The sequence below is a fragment of the Montipora foliosa genome, chromosome 10, assembly GCF_036669935.1.
Source record: "Montipora foliosa isolate CH-2021 chromosome 10, ASM3666993v2, whole genome shotgun sequence".
Lineage (NCBI taxonomy): Eukaryota > Metazoa > Cnidaria > Anthozoa > Scleractinia > Acroporidae > Montipora > Montipora foliosa.
Genome location: NC_090878.1, coordinates 6,025,483 through 6,047,117, shown reverse-complemented (window position 1 = coordinate 6,047,117; position 21,635 = coordinate 6,025,483). Strand labels below are relative to the sequence as shown.

The 21,635-nt window shown below is 39.8% G+C and overlaps 3 protein-coding genes across 10 annotated transcripts in view; 1 reads left to right on the top strand and 2 right to left on the bottom strand.

The window, feature by feature from the left end:
* The first annotated feature begins 2,686 nt into the window (after positions 1 to 2,686).
* LOC137974359 (sialate:O-sulfotransferase 1-like) lies at positions 2,687 to 10,425 on the top strand. Of its 3 annotated transcripts, none has more exons than XM_068821299.1 (5): positions 2,687 to 2,965; positions 5,448 to 5,549; positions 6,198 to 6,377; positions 7,269 to 7,657; positions 9,033 to 10,425. In XM_068821299.1, the coding sequence occupies exons 3-5, from the start codon at positions 6,254 to 6,256 to the stop codon at positions 9,075 to 9,077; spliced, it is 558 nt and encodes a 185-aa protein (XP_068677400.1). In that variant the 5' UTR covers positions 2,687 to 2,965; positions 5,448 to 5,549; positions 6,198 to 6,253; the 3' UTR covers positions 9,078 to 10,425. The 3 variants fall into 3 exon arrangements, with proteins under 3 accessions (XP_068677400.1, XP_068677397.1, XP_068677399.1); XM_068821296.1 differs by having other exon boundaries at positions 5,448 to 5,670; positions 9,033 to 10,422; XM_068821298.1 differs by lacking the exon at positions 5,448 to 5,549 and having other exon boundaries at positions 9,033 to 10,419.
* A 466-nt stretch (positions 10,426 to 10,891) lies between these two features.
* Positions 10,892 to 16,728, bottom strand: LOC137974354 (uncharacterized). 3 transcript variants are annotated; one of them, XM_068821288.1, is made up of 6 exons: positions 16,587 to 16,728; positions 14,841 to 15,169; positions 14,303 to 14,347; positions 13,310 to 13,485; positions 12,213 to 12,546; positions 10,892 to 11,146 (listed from the first exon to the last, which is right to left on the bottom strand). In XM_068821288.1, the coding sequence occupies exons 2-6, from the start codon at positions 15,148 to 15,150 to the stop codon at positions 11,103 to 11,105; spliced, it is 909 nt and encodes a 302-aa protein (XP_068677389.1). In that variant the 5' UTR covers positions 15,151 to 15,169; positions 16,587 to 16,728; the 3' UTR covers positions 10,892 to 11,102. The 3 variants fall into 3 exon arrangements, with proteins under 3 accessions (XP_068677389.1, XP_068677391.1, XP_068677390.1); XM_068821290.1 differs by having other exon boundaries at positions 16,527 to 16,632; XM_068821289.1 differs by lacking the exon at positions 16,587 to 16,728 and adding an exon at positions 15,239 to 15,351.
* Positions 16,729 to 19,248: 2,520 nt separating this feature from the next.
* LOC137974348 (receptor-type tyrosine-protein phosphatase mu-like) overlaps positions 19,249 to 21,635 on the bottom strand; it is a 76,708-nt gene continuing 74,321 nt past the window's right edge. For all 4 annotated transcript variants that reach the window (XM_068821278.1, XM_068821279.1, XM_068821280.1 and 1 more), the window contains one exon: positions 19,249 to 21,286. In XM_068821278.1, the coding sequence (XP_068677379.1) occupies positions 21,212 to 21,286 (75 nt within the window). In that variant the 3' untranslated portion in view covers positions 19,249 to 21,211. The remainder of the gene's footprint in view (positions 21,287 to 21,635) is intronic.

Sequence of the window (21,635 nt, the reverse complement as noted above, 5' to 3'; positions counted from 1 at the left end):
ACAAGACAAACGATTGTTATAACTCAATAGCTGTTGGAGATTTTGCCGAAAACCGGGGTGTCTCGAAAATAAAGACCCCTAAGACCCCTAAAGCCTGGTTTTCACTAGCAGCGCAAGCACAAGCGCACGCACAAGCACAAGCGTAAGTAGCCTATGCTGAAAACGAACCTCGACATAAGCATTAAATAACAACCACGGCATCCACCATTTTGTTTAAATGCTCAGACGTGGAGAAGCTGGAACGAGTGCTTTAATTGGCCAGACGCGTAGCAAATTTCCTTATGCTTATGCTGCGTTTCGTTTTCACACGACGCAAGCGAATGCAAGCATAAGCGCAAGCACAAGGAAAAGGAACAATTTTGATCCTTACGCTTGTGCTGATTCACTAGTTGCATCAACCCCGTTTTCACGGTGAAATAAGCCCTCTTATATGCTTGTCCTTGTGCTTGCGTCGCTGGTGAAAACCAGGCTTAAGACCCTAAGACTCGAAAGCGAAGAAAGCGACCCAAAACCTTCAATTTGGCTAACCCCATGCCTAGAGTTGGATTTTAGGCGAAGGTTTAGCAAAATTGAGGGTTTTGGGTTACTTTCTTCGTTTTCGAGTCTTAGGGGTCTTAAGGGGTCTTTGTTTTCAAGACACCCCGAAAATGGCAGGTTCGAGCTTATCAAACCGCTTTTCAAAGTCTTATCTGACCAAAAAGAACCTAAAATGATGCAAACATTGCCTTCAAGTGCATTCGTTGCAGCACGTACTGCAATCCAATATAAATCAGTTATACGGCGTCGAGAGTTCGTTTACAATATGTCCGACGAGGACGTATAAGAAACATGGACCCCAGGTCCAGGGACCACCCCTGTGGACCTGGTCCATGGACCCCTTTATGGACCGGGTCTATGGACTACCCCCGTGGACCACCCTTCATATTGTAAATTCCGCACGTTTTACATGCAGAAAATATTAAGATGAAAGAGAGAAGTGATCTTCGCACTCATCTGGACAGTTTAAGCAGGAGCCCATGATTTGGAGCGAACAACTTCCACACTAAGCTTATGTCATGGCATTTTTACAGACCGATCTATTTTTGTGGACTACCTTTTCCTTAAAAAAACAGATACTTCCGGTTCGGTGATGTTATGAATTCAAGTTAGTTTCTTGCGATTGGTCATCGGACTCCGCGGGAAATTCAATCTAAAAATAAATCGGTCTGTGAAAGGGAGGTGAAAGGAATATAGGGCTGTTGTTCGCTCCAAGTTATGGGCTACTGATTTGAACAATTGTCTGTTATAGACACCTACACCACCTATTTGGTGGCTCCAAAGGGATTCATCTATAAACTGCACTTCAAATATTCATTTCATTCATCGAGTCCCTCACCCGAACAAATGACCCCAATAAATTGACCTCCTCTTCATAGCTTATTAGGTGGTAGAGCATTGCATCACACAGGTCATGGGTTCAAACCCTCTTGGAACCATCAACCTCGTTCCCATGGTCTCTCTTGTAACCGGTTACAAGAGAGACCCTGGCAACGAGGTTGTGGAGGTCTGATCTGAATTTTCAGGTGTCTCTAAGGGCGTTTTCCATTTACCAAGAAATTCCGGAAATTCCGGTTGGGATGTAAATGGAACACACGTTTTTGGTTCGTTCCATTGGAAAATTTCCGGAATAAATGGAACTTCTGAAAAGGTAGTCCTGTTTTCCCGTTGGAAACTTTCCGATGGAAATGTGTGTTCCATTTACAACTTTTGAAAGGTCTTACCACTTCCAGGCTATTCACGGCCACATTTTTAAATTTTGGCGCGTAAAATCGCAATCACTGGGCGGCGAACGGACCTGAGTTAAATGGAACACGTTTTTCACCCGATGGAAATTTCCACCGAAATTTCCGGAAATTTGTTGTAAATGGAAAACGCCCTAAGAGACAATTGTTTCAAATGGCCAGATAAGTGTGAGGATGACTTCTTTCCTTCGTCTAAAGGTTTTTCTGCTTGTAACTTAATTACAGGATGAGAGGGAGTCCACAGGGGTAGTCCATGAACCGCGTCCACGAAGAGTCCATGAACCAGATCCACAGGGATGGTCCATGGAGCTGGCGTCCATTTTTTTTATACGTCCGTCTGACGAAATAGACAATGATAACAAGAAAAATCGCAAATGATGTCTTTATTACCTTACTTGCACACATTTACTCACTTTATCTTTACACTTTGCACTGGAATTTGCAAGTTTTCCTTATAGAATTTTGCAAATTAATTATGAAAATGTAGATGTAGTCTGTAGATGCTGTAAGCTTGAATGGCGACGTGGTGTGTGATTGTGTGGTTGTTGAAATATGCCAGAATCTCGGTCAACACGGAATTGCAAACGTTTTCAAGCCTTCTTCGTTTTTTTTTTAGCGAGTTTTACAAAATATGTGAGGCAGCGCTGAAGATGATAGAATGCCGGCATTTTCATCGATGGCTGTGGAATTTGGCGTGTTTACTGGGGAGATATGGAGCAACCCTAAAACCAGGAATCCAGAATCCGGAATCACAGGTCATTGTTTTACCAATACAGAGAGTAAAAACTATCCTAAACATTCATAAAGGCTAACCTTAGACCTAATTAGGCCTAAAAAAACGTTTTTAGGCCTAAGGGTAGCTTTTATGAATGTTTAGGATAGTTTTTACTCTCTGTATTGGTAAAACAATGACCTGTGATTCTGGTTTCCGGATTCCGCAATCCGGATTCCTGATTTTAGGGTTGCCTCGGAGATATGGCCCCAGTTTCCCTGAAAATCTCGTCTTCGTAGCTTTTATTACGCCTACATGAGTGGCATACTACTTCAGGTCATTTGAAGCCGCGGGCACGGCGCGGCTTTATTAAGTTTTTGAACCTAAATTTAACACTAAATACACCAGAAAGGATGAAGAAAAGGATTTTGGTTCATTGGATGGAATTCCAAGCCCTGAAATCGCTGAAAAGGTGAGAATATTTTCTTATAAACGTCCGTGGCCGAGTGACATTTGGCCTCGTGGTACTGTCATCGGTCATGTCATCGCACAGAATTTTGTTATCTCTCAAAATATTCGCTTGTTTTCGCTCCAAATCTTACATACATGTATTTACCTTAATTACATGTCCGGCGTATTATTTCATCGTCTGGGATGAATGTTTCGTCGAAAAACAACTCCAAATAAAGACTTATCCCAAGTGACCAAAAACACATTGCTTTCCGGTACCTGTAGAAAGACCCAAAAATTGGTAATTTGGGTGGTTTTTGGTCAACAGACGTTAATAGACCTAATTAGGTCTATTATACGTAAAATGATCGGCTAAACTATAGAATACAGGGCCACTTACGCTAACATGTTAGAAAGAGCGGCTCGGCGGCTTGCCAGTCAAGACTGAAGAGAACTTATATTTGCTTCTGGATGGCTCATCTCTTACGAGTCATGTCAGATACAGTGGCTCGGCGGCTCACCAGTCAAGGGGAATGAGTGTATGCGGCTAGATGGCTCGTCACTTTTGGGTCATGTTAGATCACAGGCACCCCAAGCTCAGTGTGAGCATGGCCGACAAAAATGTAAGGATTTGCATGAGAATCCTGATAAAAAGTTTGAGAAGATAATTATGTGAAAGAAATCTCAAGCCTAACCTTATTGCAATCGTGGATACTTGTAGCTTCCTTCCTGTGTGATTATTTTCCAGATCCGACGCGATTTGAGCCATTTTTCAATTTCGTACCCAGATTAAAAATCCCAGATTAAAAATTAACCAAGGAGTTTATTTCTCTACTACTAAATGCTGTTCAAAGCTGATAATCGGCAAAACTATACATTAGAAGAAGTTAATCTTGAAAAACAAAAATAAGCAAAAGATACTTTCATCAAAAAGTTGAAAACATGAAACAAAAGTTTAAGTTAATCCTGGATTACGTTAATCGGCTTTCGAATAACGGGGCCCCGGGCAGCATTTTACCATTCAGCCTCCCTGACCACCCAGTCTTTAGCCCAACAGCAAAGGATAATATTGAAAAGCAAAACTTATTGCGTTCGAGGTACGAGAACGCAACACCTAATTTGTGTTGTAAGGGAAGTTTTTTCGAGATTGCATTTTCGTCGACACACTTTTGCCTCGCTTTGAGGCGCCTGGTTACGTTTTGCCTCACTTTGACGAACTATCGCACGTGGTGATTTGTGCGTCGTCGGCGTTCATTATTCTAGCGTTTGGTGAGGTGTGATAATCTTCCATCGTTCATCGTGAGAAAAGAGCTGAAAGATTGCTGAAGGTCTGTCAACTGAAGTCGGTAAAATTTTACTTTGGATTAAGCATGGTTCGTCACTGTCCTTGGAAAATGTGTGCGACTCCTCGCGCTTGCATCAAACCGGTTTGTTTTGCTCGGCGGCCGTTGTGCCACAAAGTGAATCTACCGAGTTGTGTAGCTTGGCGGCCGTTGTGCCACAAAGTAAATCTACCGAGTTGTGTAGCTCGGTGGCCGTTGTGCCTCAAAGTAAATCAATCGAGTTGTGAAGCTTGGCGGCTGTTGTGCCACAAAGTAAATCTACCGAGATATGACGCTCGTCGGCGTGCCATTTCATCATGACTTGTGATATTTACGGCATTGAAATCAACAAACTGAATTTATTTTGTCCAAGCGTTCAGCACAGAAAAGTAATCTTAGGTCTTTAATACCACAAGCTGAAAAGACTTGCAAGTAATAGTTTCATTTTAGAGTAATTTTCAGTAGTTGTCTACTTGTAGAATTCCAAATAAATAGTTAATGATTACGTCTAACAAGTTGTCACTTTCATAGATGCAGTACAGTGGAATTAGATCGTTATATCGAGGTATCGTTATAACGAGACGCCCGATATAACGATATTGCCTTAAAATAACCGAAAATATCTTTATATCGGGGTAAAATTAACATGTGCTTTTTTACTACTGTACATATTGTTTAATTAAACTTGTAATGAGTATCAAATGACTCACAATTTGCAAAGCATTAGACGTTATCAAGGTTACACAACAAAGTCTGTGGTATGAATCGTAAAAGGGAAACAAAACAAAACAAAACTTAAACAGTTGATGTTGTATCTGTGTACTGATGCTGTAATATCGTTATATCGGGGAAGATTTTACGCTCGGTACGCTAAGAACTCAGCGTTATATCGGGAATATCGTTATAATGAAGATCGTTATATCGGGGTTCTGTCCCATACATTTTACTGTAACTTTTGCTGGGACATAGCATGTTTATCTTTTTACCGGGGATATCGTTATATCGAGGATCGTTGTATCGGGGTTCCACTGTAATAACATTTCCCTATCGTACGAACCATCCACCCTCCCCCCTCAGTTGCTACCTGTACCAAACCTGTACCGTCCTACAAACATCGAACGCACTCGCCTAAGCTTCGATTACCCCTAGTTTTACTTGTTTATATTTTTTGTGGCATTGAAGATAAACACCGCCGGTATCCGTTATCGAAATTTGCTGAAACAATGGACTACGTATGTCACATTGGCACCCGCAATTACAGACCAATCAAGTGCTCTCGTTGAGGTACGAGGTTTCTTCGGTGGTTATGACGTCAAAGTTGAACTTCCTAATTGACTGAGTAACACCCAGAAGTTTACACTTAATCCAGGAAACGGTCCTCATATCATCCAGCTAAACCTCCCAGGTAATTTCCCTTCATTTGGTCAAACAACAACAAATCTCGCTTTCTCCACCGAAGGTACTGGTTAAGTCTAGCACTTGGGCATCCATATGGCGTTTAGTTCTTCGACGATTATGACAGATTGAATAACTAATCACACTATTTTACAAAGCTACTTTGGGAAAAGGCAAAATTGTTCACAATCGTTCTCCCAGTGGAATAGAATTGATGAGTAGGAGATTAACGATATTGATCATGAAGAGAGTAACAACATTAAGGGGATTTGACAGCATTGATAAGTTGATATAAGGAGGTCAAGATAAATTGTTTTTGAAATTTACGAAAAGCAAAATTTTTCCGTTAAAAAAATTTGTAACAAGATTGCACTGATTGGTCATTGGGCACCACCCTCTAAGATTTTATAGAATGTGAGAGCTTACTCTTTAGAATTTCCATCATTATTAAATATGGATTTAACAACACTTTTCATACTGTTGTCGAAATTTGAACAAATAACTGAAATATTGCATTTTTTACATGTCCTTGTTTAGATATTATCCCATCCAAAACCAGCTCAGATATTTCTGGGACTCTAGCAAATATTCATATGAAGACTCAAAAGCAGACTTTGCCACTTTTGAGCGACGCAAAACAAGACCCCGACGAATTTCAAGCTGATGAAACACAGGATGAGGAATTTTCAGGGTCCAATGATTCCGACGAATTAGCAGGTGATAACTGAAAACGTTTTCCTTCTGTGGTTTTTTGAAACACAGCATAAATGTTTTCATACCTTTTACCTCATTATAGGTTAGTTGCTTAATTATTTCACTAAGATATTTTTCGAAAGATGCTTCAAAAGAGGTAGGGAAGAGAGGGGAGTGGGTTGCTTCTTGATTTAGTAAAATGAACCTCTGGCTAAACTATTACTGACATAATAATAATAATAATAATAATAATAATAATAATAATAATAATTATTATTATTATTATTATTATTACTATTATTATAATTTACGAGAATGATCTTTCAGCAGCTTTATCTTAGGATTACACTTCAATTTCAAAATTCTTCTTCTTCTTGTTATCATTATTATTATTATTATTATTATTATTATTATTATTTGCTTTTAATAAATAAATTTTTTTCATATTTATCACTTTTTAACAGTCTTACACTACTCTTACATTGCATACAGTACATTACATAAGGTTCATCATACATTACACTACACTTTAGTGTTAAACACATTGTGACAATGTTTAAATATGGTCATCGCGCGCTCAATATTCGTCGTGCGTACTCAACATATTTTTTATCCTGCGATATGTGTAATTTTGTGTGTCGTGGAGAAAAATGGTAGTTTTTCCAGCTTTTTCGCCCTAAGGCCTCGTCGGCTAAGTATCAGGCAATATTCCGCTCGATTTCGCAGGAAAATTGTTAAATATTACATTCAACTAACACATTTTTACTGCTTACTTGGCCACCTATCATTATTATTGTTATTATTATTATTATTATTTTCCTAAATCAGTTAATATAATTATGTTATTTAGTCTATAATTTTTATGCAGTGTTCATTCGTGCCTTGTCCATATCATGTGACTGCTTTGTCGTTTAGATCCTATCAAGACGTCAATAGGATTGTACGTTGGTTGCTTTGACAACTCGAATCCTTTTCGACAGCTCAGACACAGATACAAGGGTCATCCTGCAATGATACCCGAGGTGTTTGTTAAACACTGTGCCATTGAAGGATATCTATTCGCTGGTCTACTATTGGCGTCCGAATGTTTCTGTGGTTATTACTTCAATGACGATGAGGAGGTTGGAAATGATCGATGCAAGCTGCCTTGTCAGGGTGACTTTCAAAGGAGCTGTGGTGGCCCAAAAGATATTGCAATTTATTCCACATGTTCGAAAAAGCGACTTTCGCAAACTAAAACAAAAATGACGCAATGTTTACCATGTAAAGACCACTATAAAGAGAAAATAAGGTTAAAGAGAGAGGTAGGTGCTAAATCCGACCCATAAGATATGTTTTGTTTTGATTATATAGAAAGTAATTATGTTTTTCCTTGTCACACCTGAGCCGATCAACACCATGTTGTCGTGCTCCAATGGGTTCACTTCAGATGACTTCAAATCCTGACTTAATCCCTCAATTATTTTCGATACTTTTGCTTCAAGCACTAGTAGCCAATCCCTCAATCCCTGGCTAATATTTATATCTAAAGGGTAAGTTAACCAGCTGCATTAAGCTTAGTTAATGCAGGAGGCAGCTCAGTTTTGACCACACCTCCACACACCGTACAGCAGTTGTGGGCATCTTGGGCCGGACATGTGTGTTTACATGAAGGCAATCCTAAATCGCCATAGCAACAAAAATGGGGAAACCGACAAAATTTAAAACGAAAGTGTTAACATGAAACATTTCTTTCATTACAATCGCAAATATGCGACAATTTAGATCCTAGCAGTATCGCTGTGACAGCGGGACAATATTGATGTCACATGACCTGGCTCCCACGAGTCTCCCGTAGCTCAGTAGTAGAAAATCTCGTTCCCAGAGCTTCGATCCTTGGCGCTGGCCAAAAGGATCGCTTCTCTGGGAACGAGATTGAGAAGTAGAGCATCCGAACTCGTTGGTTCGACTCCTGCAAGCGAGGCACTCGGATTTTTTCCGAGTATCCCCTACTCAACGTCGACATCTCTTCACGAATAAGCTAGTTTCGAATTGTGTAAGAACAAACGAACAGAGAGGAGGCTTACATCCGTTATTTTAAAAGCAAAAGAAAATGTAAACTATCGCTTTGGACTTCAACTCTATTCTTTTGTTTGCGCAGAATACAAAACGAGCCTATTGCAGCACGTCTGATTATCACGTGTTTGGATAGCTTGCCAGCCTCACAGCCACTCATTAGTCAGGACCGTTAATTAACTCTTTCATTCCCAAGATGGACTCGTTCATTCTCATGACTAGTACCATAGCCTTCTTTCTTGGATAGACATGAGAATTTAGTGTTATATCAAGATAACACCTCTTAACAAACGAGAAGTGAAAAGCTGATCAAACAGTGAAGGAATATCCGTTATATTTTACCAATATTTTGAAAGGCACTGCCTTTCTTTATTAGGGTGTTACACAAGTAATGGTCTTTGGCTAATAGGACGTTACAATAATAACCTTAATTCGCAATACCTGTCTGATCGACGTTTCATTGAAACTGTGAAGAGAATTTACATACTGATCACTGCTGGGAGTCTCCGTTATTGTGTTACCTTTATCGTCAGTCTTCACAAAACCTAAGACTAAAATACAGATATTTTTGATATATAAGAACGATATTCACTGGAATTTACCTACCCCATTTTTCCTCTTCAGGATTATCGCCCTAATCCATGCACCCAACATTGTTCAAGTGTATGAAGGAAAGAAAAGGAAGGAAGGAAGGAAGGAAGGCCTAGTCGCCCTCTAGAGGAGCAAAAAGTACATCAACAGTGATATCGGCCTTACCTACAATAGTTGGATAATTAATGCAGCAGGAACCGTCTTTTGTTTTTCAATTGAAAGAAATAAAGAACTTGGTCACCGAGTCAACTTGTATTCACCCTTTTACAGACCAATCAAGGAATTGCCCTTTTCCCCAGGTCTGCTGGTATTTTTTTTTCTTTCTCAAGCAACCGAGAAGCGCGGACAGCCTAGGATCTCGCTTTTTTAGTGAACAAAGCAGCAAAGAGATGGAAGATAACTTTCAGGAACGAGCAAGATCCCTGGTTGAAAATCACATAAAGACAGGACGAGGGAGTCTGGGTGGCATCAGTCTTACTCTTAAGTCCTTGATTAAATACTTCCGCAAAAGAATCCTTCTCTTTTAGACTTTTTGTATCTTCTCTTCTTTCTTTTATCAAGGCAAAACCTAATAGCAATCGTGAAAACCCCTCGACGTGTACCCTGAAGATTATCTTCGAATCCTTCGTATTATATGGCAAGCAATTCTCAGGTTAAATGGAACATTCTGATTGGCTGGTTGTCGGTCGAGATTCTACAGTACAGACCATTACCGTGCAAACGGTCCATTTCCGTACTTTTTCTCTTTCCCGGGAAATTCAAGTTGGTCGGAACACAAAAAGTTTTTAAAAAGCGCAATTTAATTTTTCATCAAAACAGTACAATTATAGCAAGCGGAATTTAGTTTTCACTGTAAAAGGTTACCGTTCAAAGGTCGCCAATGGAAGACAAAGATCACGAAAATTTACCAAGCAGAGAAGTGTCCGATCGCTCAAAGAAAAGGTCGGTTTTGTTGAGACCTCGGTGCGCTGCCACGACTGATCTAGTACGGCTCTCGCGCTGGGTTAGTAAGTGATGATGCCCCCGTCCAGATAAGGTCAGTCCACAACACCGGGGACGCCTACTCTTCTCGAACAGTGAATGGGTTCTTTAACGTCCCATACTATTTAATTTCCAACAAGGACTATGAGACGGGTCCTCCCGTTTATAGTCCTTATCCGAGAAGACTTGAAAAACTAACCATTTGCAGATGTAAAGGCGGCACTTTCCCAGTTATTTTAAGACCCTGAGAGTGTTGGTCCAGCCCGGAGTCGAACTCACGGCCTCACGCGTGATAGCCCGATGTTCAACCAACTGAGCCACCCGTACGCAGTTAAGGGGTCATTTTTTCGACAATGGACGGCTACCCATCGTGCAAACGGGCTTTGATCTTAATAAATTTTGATTGATGGTCAAAATGAGCAATTCTCCTTACGCACTATTTCACTTTCTCAAGAAAGTCTGAGTTTGTTTCGACTGCGCTGAGCAGAGAACTGATAAGAGATCAGCTAAGCACATGCAAGCGCTCTATCCTGCGGTATAATCCACATACATATCCGTCTTAACGTTTTTTGGACGGCAGGGCAAACAGGTGTGACTAAATCCAAGAAGCCGTTTGCCTGCCAGGGTCTCATGATTTTCTAAAGAAGGTTTCCAGGAAGCCAACAGATTTCGAGGTGCAACCCAATCCCTTAACTTAAATTGATAGCGATAAATTCGGACGCGAGTTGAAGCAGTCATCTTCGAATAAGTCAATGGAGTACATGTTTGCAGATATCAAATGTGATTTTACCGTAAAACGTACGGCATTATGGTTTGTGGAAGTGGTCAATTCAAGGAACCGTTTTCTAGTACAGACGAAAGTAAAGGCATCTGAAGATGCACATCTCGGCTTCAAAGCAGGACATTTTGCATCGATTATTGAATGCTTTATTTCTCTTTAATTTATGAGGCACGGTGTAATTTGTAACAATGAAACCAAGCTAAACCCCCCTACCGTATCATGAACCCATTACAATCTACAGCCTCGAGAAATTTTAATTTTTTTCTTTCCGGTCCAGTCGGTCCAGTCCAATCAAGGATCCACCTTCGTAGGCACTAAGTCAGGAGATATGCATCATCGTTTCAACGTACAAACACCGCCATCACATCTGCCTCTGCGACGTTGTCTGTAAAGAAGAAAGATTTGTGTGAAGGCGACCAATTATACGCACAAAATGATTCTTCTTTATTCGCTCATTCGCTTACATACTCACCTGTGGCTTGTGAGCTTCAAACATTCAACGCCACCTCCAATGCAACGTAATTTATTTTGCTTTTTTTAAGATACAGTTCTTCAGTAATGAGACATCAATAGTGATGTGCTTAGTGGTCAAAGTAGATCAAACTCTTTCAAGTCGATCTTTTACGGAAAGCTAACATGCCATACGATGATGATGATGGCCTGATGATAGGACCGACAGACAGTTCCAGGGAATGTTGTGACCACTGTACCATAGCGTACTGGAAAAGTATAAATTTAGTGAATCTCAAATCTCTCTACCTTGGTATAAACAAAGCCACCCATTTCCATGTTTGGAGAATGATAAAGCGCAAATCTTGTGTGATATTCCATGGCACTTGAAAAATGCCCAAGAAATGGTGGCGACAAGCCTGATATGAATGTGGTGGACAAAATGAACAAGGAATGGTTCATAATGGAAGCGGAAGTGTGTGCGTGCCGGGAACAATACCAGCAAAGGCAATATTTAAAGAGACAAGTATTCGGATTTAATTATAAGATTAGGAGTGAAAAGTCTATATCCTGGGCACAAAGCTAGCAGCGTACAAGTAGTATTAGATTTTCCAACTGCACACTGCATTAACTTCGAGAAAGAGTTAGTTGGCATTTGCAAGATCAGAAAACAGTAGTTAACTGTGAGCGTAACGATAGAGAAAGCACAGAAGTGGATTATTTCTCAGAATTGCGAATTTGTGAAGAGGTTCATGGCAATAATGGTCATTATTAGCTTCATTATCGACACGATAAAGGATAGACGGCACACTGAAACACTACAGGGAGATAAATGTGGGTGTGATCAAATCGAATTAAGCATCACCACCGGAATTTGAAAGTATATACAGATTGAAGCGCCAACCACTTTTTAAATGAAAAAAATTAAAAAACAATGTGTGTCACTGACTTAAGAATCACTCGCTCACTCACTTTGCAACTGCTGCTCCCTATTAACTCACCCAGTTCTTGTTGCCAAGGTACGTAGGTATCCTTGTTGCTATACAGTACCACGTACTCTCCGAAGGTCTTCTCCCAGTTACATCCTGCTTTGCTAACCACCATCCAACCCATATCATTTGGGCAACCGCCATAACTCCTGTTAATGAAGAATCGGCGATTGTTTCCAGGATCTCCCTCGATGGAGAAGTAATTTGTTGTTTCCTTTTCGATGTCGTTCCATGGCAGAGTACCTGTCAGCTTGCTCTTCGCAAACCAGTTGAGTTTGTCAGTTCCTTTGGCGTCAAACATAAGTTCCTTGACAAGTGACCCTCCTTTATACAGAGCAACCCTCGCCTGTTAATATAAAAAAAGGCGATTCGTCAAAGGTTTGATATCTTCGACTTAAAGGCAGTCACACACTTTGCTGAGGGATTCAAACGTGCGTTTTTCGCATTCCGTGCCCCGTCACTCGTTTTGGGGACATCAATGGTATTTTAGCTTATTTAGGGTTTTCGCGCCTCGGTTTTCCACTTCAGATTTTCAAGGGTCCCCTCCAGGGAAAATTCTATGCACAATCAAGCTAAGCATTTATTCTCGCAGTTCCGAAGAAACGTTTGTAAGTTCATGTTTTAACTGTTTTTTTTTTCGCGCACCAATGTTATTTTTCCTTTATTTCTAGTCGAACCATCTCATCGCATCTCGACGGTTTTCGACAAAGAGTTCAACGTTGTGATCATCAGATGGGTTAAAGGTTTCTAGGTATTGAAATGCAGCGATTCTTAAGTTTGTCAGTACACTTTGCTCCTATAATCACTTAGGCCTAGCTTCACTTAAACCTGAGCTAAAATCGGTCTTTTAGACAACACTTGACCTGAGATTTCAACCCATAGTCAGCCGGACTAAGCTCCTACATGTCTCAATGCTCTAAAAGAAATTTGTGTTGAGCTTGTCAGCCCAGTCACCCTGTATTCAATAAGACTGCATCAACAGAAAATTCTTTCTTTTTTTTGTTTAAAACTCTCTTTGGACCTCGAATTGCAATCGCCGAATAATTGAATCATCAGTTCGGCTTTAGCGAAATTGAACACCTTACATGTTTGAATATTTTCAGATTCACCTCAGAGGGATCAAAAGAGCTCCACTTCAAAACGATCTTGTTCTTGTAGATGTCAGGGTATGCCTTGGTAACATCAAGGGCTTCCATTTGGTTCTCACTGTAGGTGTCAGCGGAGTTATAAGCTTCATACGCATCTTGTTTCGTATCATTAACGTACTTAAAAACCATGGTCCAACCTGACAAATAATTAACATAGTAGGATGTTTGCTTCTGTTAAATTTTCAACCCCGTCAGTATGCTGGACTCCTAGTTTCTACAAGAGTGAATTAGGAAAGAGTACGTACTAGTGTTGATCTATGACTTTGCGGTCTTGTCCCAGCACACTCACAAATGGATTTATTTTTAGGTACACTTTGTGCGCGAAAGAAACAAAGGGTCGCTAATTTTAACCAGTCAGAAGAAGCCATTTCACGCGTGACTGCTTCTGCCATGTATCTTTCAGGGACATGACAGTGTCCACACCCCCCTCCCCCAATTCAATATTGTCTGAGAATTTTTCGGGCGACTGATAGTACTAGTGGTGAAAATCAACATTGAAGGAGGGGAGAAAAGGGTATGGGTGTTCCAACAAATGTGACGAGGATTGTAGGTTAAATTTGATCCTCATCTTAAATGTATGTTGAATATGCACTCTATAGCTACCTAGTTTAAAGCAGCTATCAACCCCCCAAAAAGGACCTTCCCTCAAGCTTTGTCTTACGAACCTCAACATAGTAGTCAATTGATATCCTTGTATAATAACCAAAACTAATCCTAACCTGACGGATTTAACCTGAGAACTGATTTTACCGGCATCATGTACACTGTTCATTGCTGTTTGGTGATGAGCAGTAAGTTTTGTTGTTGGAGTAAGGTCTTACATGTAGCAGAAAATGGACGAAAGAACCTCCCGCACCTCCCGCGAGTGTGTCGTCCCCGTTCCACAAATATAAAAAACTCAAAAATCAGGCCAACTTATTTGTCACATATATTCACATATATTGTCAGTCTGACCTCCTGCTTCCATGTCACAGTATACTGGAATTGCTCCTTGGCTGCCTGTTTTAAAATAATGAAAAAAAATGAAGTTTATTTTCCAACGCAGAGCATTTTGAATAACTTTAAGGAACTTTCAAAATGTCAAGTGTTCTTGTTTTTGACTTTCAGCTAGACAAGTTAAACGCTATTCTAAAACCTTTAAACTTACTTAGTAACAACTTCATGAAAGCAATACATGCTTCATTACTTAAAAATGAGAGATAAATCCAGTTGCTGGTGAACTGGATGACAATACACAAAAGCCAAAGCACCCTTTCCACATAAACTCCCCCCCTCCCCCTATTTAACAAAGGGTGGTCAAAATCATTGGACCTCAAAACTTGTTCCTCCCTTAACCGCGATTGCTAACTTTTTCCCGTTTTCGGGATCCACTTTTCTCAAATCTCTTCTTAAAATCAACAGTGAATCAAGTTTGTAAAATGGCTGTCTTAAAGAGAGCAAAACTAGATTAATCAACTCAATCAAGATGGCTGCAAATGTGATAAAGTCTTACCCGTTATGATCCAGTAAACATCATTTGTGGGTTCCGTTGGACTCCTTTCTTTGATGTCCTTACACGAGAAACCGGGATTTTCCATTGAACCCACCGGTGTCATCAGTGACTTCCAGTCGTTTCCATTACAGAAAAGTACTTGGCCGTCTTCGTATTTTAACAGGCCGCTTGTTTTACTATCACAATCACAACTCTGTGGTTTTAAGAAGACACTACGAATCTTCTTTGGCCTCTTGCACGAGTTCTTACCCGCGCTTGAAAGAGACAAAATGCTGAGGCATACCAAGCACAAAATTGTTAACCGAGCCATGTTGAGTTTAAACAGATACCTACAAATAAAACCGAGAGTTTTATTAAAACGAATCATTACACGAATCCAGGAAATCCGGCCGCTGTACCTTTGTTGCAGCGCTGGATTTGCAACCAGTTGCTAGTGGTTCGATTTCTTGTCTGACCTCTAATTTTTCGCAAATTGCACTGAATTTTATACCATCACTTCTTAATTGTAGAAGCCGCTTTCCTCCAGCAGGGTTTTTCAATTAACGCCGTGTTATGTTTATATGAATGTTTTCATTTTAACAATAAGTTTTTTTAGTTTAACATATTAAATTAAATATTTGAATTCAACAATGAAATTTTTTTTTTTGGTTTAACTGGAGGAATACCAAGACAAGTATACACCATGTCATGGAAACACCTCTATTTCACGTTTAGGCTTAATTGTCAGCCGCTGTTTCGGGAAAGGAGCCCGCTCTCCTCACAGGAAGCCGGGAATGAAGAGCACTCGAGAGTGTGGCGGAAATCGATCCTGAAACATTTTGTATCGCCCTTGTTTTAACTTTTGTTTTCTCGACCTCTTACTTAATCGTCATTTATGCATCCACAAACATCCTGAAGTTAAAGCTAGCGGTTCTGTTGCTGGGGAGCGCGAGAGATTTTGATTTTTAAGCTATTAAAAGCGCGTTGGGACCTGGTCAACTTTAAATTCAAATTAATCCCGTACGATCGCCGTTGTGAAAGAATCAGGAATCCAGCAAACATGAGGCTTCGGAATCCGGAATCTTTTGTATAAGGATTCCAGAATCCATACATTTCGATGGAATCCGGGATCCATTTCTGTGGAACCCATGAGTTTGGAATCCAGAATCCACGACTCGGGATCCGGAATCCTTGGCCGGGTTGGTGACCACCAGGATTCCTTTACATAGGAAGATTACGAGGTGAACGAAATGACTTTTAGAATATACGAAGTTACAAAACTTACTATAATGTTATTCATAATTATATAATATATACTTTATTCTTTTCATTAAACACCAGTACTACTAAGACTTTTATGGAACCTTCGATCTACTAGTTTAGTTTGACTACCTCTTCGAAAATCAAATTGTAAATGACTTGATACAATGACTTTAACCTTCTTATAAATTTCATTGCCGCATCGGTCAGTGACAAGGACTTTAGGGCGCTGTACCACGGTTCTCCGTTACGGATACCCGTTAAACCGTTAAAATTGCATAAGAGCTGTCGTTTCGAACTTCAGTCCGCCGTGTATCAGGAATACGAACTACCATACACCAATCAAATCTTTTTAAAACTATATCCCATAGTTGAGCCTTTTATAAAACGTTCTTTTGTTTCGTCTGTTCGTTTCAGTTTGTTTCTTTTTCATTACCACCTTCCCACCTTCCCGACAAAATCAAATAACTTCCCCGGGTTGTAATCGATCCTCTTTGCCGTACTTACTCAATTTTCAAATTGTTCTTAAATGTCTCTCTCTTTGTCCAGAGTTGCAAACTAGCAGAGCAGTGAGATGGCAACTAACTTATGCAAGACTGTCTCCACTGACTTTAAACCATCTGTGCGTTCAGTGTAAATAAGTGATACTGTTTCGTGCTGGGGGGTCTGGAGAACATGGGGTTTTAGAAATTAAACAGAGGTGTCGACGATGAGCAGCTGGAAACGAGTAGCTTCTCGGAGGTCGAAACGCGGCCCACTCTGAAAACATTTCTCTGGAAATTCCAACAACTATGAAAATATTAATAAGACCAAAAGAATGAGATTTGATTCTCCGATCAGTTGTTTTTTCTTCTTTTTGCCGGGCCATGTCTTAGTGTGCAAAATAGTGACCGAGGAAAATGACAATTGACCAGGGTTTAAAGATTAATTATGAAAATGAGGGCTAAAGATTGACGTTTTGTAGAAAGATTTTTGCTTTGAGCGCCGAAGGAAATGAACGAAATATTTTAAGGCATACGAAGAAACGAAGGTTACCATGGCCGCGATATCTCCTAGAAGATATACCAAACCATTCTGGCCAACTGAAAAATTCTGTTCTGTTGATTATACTACGGCCTTCACATGCCAGTGAGCAGTTTGAAAGCATAGTTTTGCTCTTTCTCCACTTCAGTTTCCCACTTTGTTAATTTAACAATTGTGATACTTAACGTGTGCTGAATATCACATGTTGTCGCCGTGGGAGACTACTGTTTAATTTCATTATTCCCGTTTTGAAACAAACAGAAACTTATTTTGTTTCATAGGATCAATGGCAGACTGAAGAGTCTCCACGGTGAGAATAAAATGTGATTATTTTTAGCCGGGAATTAAATTGCTTAAGCGTGAACACCCCTTGAGCCAAGTAAAAAACAAACAAACTACGCTGAGAAACGGATACTGAGCTAGTAGTAAGAAAAATGTCTGGTCTTTTGTCGTAAATGCAAAAAGTACAAAGAATCTATGGGAATAAAAGCCAAAAAATAGAAATTGGGAGAACAAATAGTGGCTATAATAAAGAAATTTGATGTCCCAGATTCGTGAAATTCACTGAAAAGTAGTGTAAACGAAACTAATGGTTAAACACTCGGTTTTGTCCGATTTTTCAGATCTGTTTTGGGATTCCCAACAAATGGTTACATAAAAAATCCAGGGCTTGTAAGAGAAAGGTAGAAGCTACGAGTTAATTCCAAGAACAGAAGTGTAATCCCGTCAGATATAAGAAAAAACTCTCGGTCTTTGAGCCTTTTGAAAACACAAGAGAAGATGGTAGGGAGATTGAGGAAGAACAAAGTCCACTGAAACGAGAGTGAGAACGTTTTTCGCGTCAGCGTCATCATTTCGTGTTTCCAAATGGACACTACTTAATTAAAGCGCGTGTGGAGTGTCTTTCTTTGGGTCGAAACGAATAACCATGGCTAACATCTGTGAGCTTTGGGACTACGTTTTTTAGAAAACAAGAGTTCTTTGTCTTCTTGACAAAGTTTTTATAGTGTCCCTTCTTTGACTGAGCAACGACACCCCTTCATAAGCTGAAGGGCTTCTCACTTCGAAAGACATATCCGCAGTGGAAGATCTCAATAGGGTACAATACACCTTTGTAACGTCTAGCTGGTCGAGGAACCCCAGTCTTTTTTATTTAATATACGCAAAGCATATAGGTGTTTTTTAGCTTTTTTAGTTAATTGTTACACGTGAGCAGTCCAAGTAAGATCTTCATAAATCAGTACTCCCAGTAGTTTGTATATTGATGCTTTCTCTAAGACCTCATGATGTTAAACGGCGACAGCGGTTAGGGGTATTACTTCAACGAACAGACCACCATTTGCACTTGTTTTCATTAAGTAGCACGCACCTCCTTGAGGCAGGATTGTAGTGTCGTCCACGTACTTAGCACATGGCGGCCAATCAGCCATAAGCTGGCTCATCAACACGTTGCAAAGAGGTCTACGCTCTAGAAAAGGTAGGTAAGGACCACACCAACACATGAAGAGAAAATACAAGCGAAAGTGGATCAATGCTAGACAAACCGACAATCATGTTTTTCAAGAACCCCAAAACATCGAAACGAATAAAAAAGATTTTATGGCGTTTGGTGTCGCAGAGTAGGGCATAGGGAGACACAAAATGTAATTAATGAGCTCAATGCCACGTTCGAACGAAAGTTAAAACTTGTTTAGCCCTGGGTTAGTTAAATGCGATTTGGAGTTTATTCTCCGTAAGAATGGCATGCTGTTTTTCAAACTTTAGGCTAGAACAATCTTTGCTGTTTTCCGATGATTTTCAGTTAAACCTTACACGAATCAATAAGTAAACAGGTTCATCAAGTTTTACTCCTTTAGGGGAAGAAATAAAAATAAACAAATAACTAAAGGAAAAAAAGATTGGTAACCAGCATGCTATGCCCATCACAACTGATTACGATGACAGAAGTGATCCCAGAAGTGATTTAATTTCATTCACAACTGACCACGGCCAATACGTTTTCCTATTGTCGATTTAATGCCTAATTCCGACGGTTATTCATCTTACCGTCTTCACAGATCAAAATCGCCAAGCAGAAAGCAACGAAGAGCAAGGCAGTCCCAGATGTAATGAACACTATGCCAGTGTAAAGAAAAATAAGTCCAAATTGAGTCCAAAGAGGAAGATTTTAATCCAAACGTCATACATTTTACTTTACATGAGTACATTGATTTCCTATTTATTTATTTTTTCTAGAAAAATATGATGTAATACCAAAATAAGGTTAAACGCCTACAAAAAGGGGACTCTCTTGGAGAGAGAGAATTTGGGTGAGTTCGATTTACCGTACTCCGAAACAGGAATACATGGAATATAAGGCAGAAATCCTTCGTTTTTACGGAGATTCAAACACCCGCTAAAATGTTATTTTAAGTATATCTTTATTGTCCTTGTTGTTCAAAACGCCAGATATACCGTTTTAAATCATCAGTCCACGTATTCTTATTCCGGGATAAAGAGGGTCCATCGAAAGCGCCCTTAGTCTGTGCTCTAAGCCATAAATTTGTACTAAAAAATAACGATCTCTTTTAGTAGAAAATGTAAATCGCCAAACAATATATTGATTTGATATTGACAGTTTCTTTCACTTTGACGGGTCAAAATGAACGTCAACTTAGCTTATGCTTCAAATGCCTAGCTTAACTACATTTAAATATAATTTAAATATAATTTCTTTTACCAAAAAGCAAGAAAGTTAGCAATAAAATAAGCTTAAATACGACTCGCATTTATTTAGCACAGGAGAGAGAACGTTTCCGAAGTATGGTTAAATATTCGACGTCTTTTAAGGGTAAGTAGTTTACGATGACGACGATGCTTCATTTGCTCTCGTTGAGACAAGTTTTAAGTAACGAAAAATTTTTCCTTTCTTCGCGACAAAAGGGTTCCCTCTTTCAGCACCTAACATGGTTTCGTGAGCTCTTACTCGAACAAGTAGTTTCTTAAAAGTACGTTCACACTAAAAGTAGTTTTTAGATTGAACTTAATTGTTAACAGATGTGGCTCAATTTAAATAAGCTCACCCCACCACTGGCGGCACGATACACTTGCTAAATCATCATCAAAGTGGGTCAAGGAAGTGGGTCACGCATTTTACTTATGACATTACAGGATTATTGCATTCTCGTCACCAGAGCCTTGGATCGACTCAAGGCTCTGGGAAACTCTGTGAAGGAGAACATGCGCCGTAGGGTTGTCACAGCCAAAACCTTAGGGCGCCTGCTCACTCCTCGTGTTAACATGAATGCACCAATTAGAGACGCTTTTGATTGTTCTTCACAAAAACCAATGAGAAGACACATTGTTACAGGGTTCCCCAGAGCTCTTCTCTCCCTCAATCAAGAGAAGAGCTCTGGGGTCGAGACTGCTGAGGATTATTGCTAATGAGATGAACGCAAGGTTCGATAAACGCGTCACGAAGTGTCCCTTCAAATGTTAGCCTATTGCCTAGTAAGTTATTTATAACAACCAGTTAAGTTTGGGGCTTATTGCTTAGTTATAGTGATTGGTATTAAATTGGGCAGCGTAGGCAGCGACAAAGACGATTTTTGACGTTAAGATGTGTATTTCTGGATACAAGTGATGCTTAGTTGATTTGCAATGTTAGGGGACACTTTATTACGTCAGGAACCCATGACATTGGAACTTAAGTCACTCTTCTGTGACAGTGTTAACGATTTTCAAAAAAGCTTGTCTAACCAAATATTGACGCCTTTGCCAACCACTGTGCGACGTCTCTGATTACAGGTGCATTAATCAACTTTTGAAAATGTTTACACAGGAAACAGCAATTTAAAGCTAAACGGTCAAAAAGGCCGATAATTCAAAGTAGGGGTACTGGATGTTCGCCCCTATTAAAAAACTTCTGATAACGTTTTCCACACAGTGGGTACATCTCATTACTTGCAAATGTGGACGTATCTTTTACTACTACAAACAAAACTCGCTTCCAGCGTGTAATTTCATGCAATCTGTGCCTTCAGTCTCCAATGTAAAGGCCTTTTTTTCAGCTTCGCCGACATACATTAACCAACTGTAACACCGTTGAAACGTAATGTCTTTCGGTCGCTTCAGTTGAAGTTAGAATAGTCGTTGAACGAGTCCAAATACCTCTGTACAATGTTGTAGCAGAACACGTACTGGGCCTAAAAACAAGCGCAAAACAAATCCTTTTAACACAGAGAAGAAAAAAAATCGGAAAATCAATGTTAAAGGTTCGAGAAACATACGTCACAACGCTAGGGCGAGGCGCGCTGCAGCAAAAAAATGCATTTGAGTATACTGAGAATACGAAAAGACAACAGAGCGATTTTAGAACTGAACCCATAACCCCAAAAGTAATTTATCCAACCTAATTTCAATTTACGCTGGCAAGACTTCATTTTATGGACGTTGCCTACTAATTCAAAGGTATTTTTGGCTCGGTTTATGATTATGCAAGAAATGTAGATCTTAACAAGTGTTATTGAAATCCAAAGAGAACATTGGGGGTAA

Coding starts and splice junctions, on each gene's coding strand:
- LOC137974359 (XM_068821299.1), top strand. CDS start 6,254: ATGAAGACTCAAAAGCAGACTTTGCCACTTTTGAGCGACGCAAAACAA. Junction 6,378..7,268: donor TGATTCCGACGAATTAGCAG/GTGATAACTGAA, acceptor TTTGTCGTTTAG/ATCCTATCAAGACGTCAATA. Junction 7,658..9,032: donor AAATAAGGTTAAAGAGAGAG/GTAGGTGCTAAA, acceptor TTTCCTCTTCAG/GATTATCGCCCTAATCCATG.
- LOC137974354 (XM_068821288.1), bottom strand. CDS start 15,150: ATGGCTCGGTTAACAATTTTGTGCTTGGTATGCCTCAGCATTTTGTCT. Junction 14,348..14,840: donor TGTTTACTGGATCATAACGG/GTAAGACTTTAT, acceptor ATTTTAAAACAG/GCAGCCAAGGAGCAATTCCA. Junction 13,486..14,302: donor CTGTGACATGGAAGCAGGAG/GTCAGACTGACA, acceptor ATTATTTGTCAG/GTTGGACCATGGTTTTTAAG.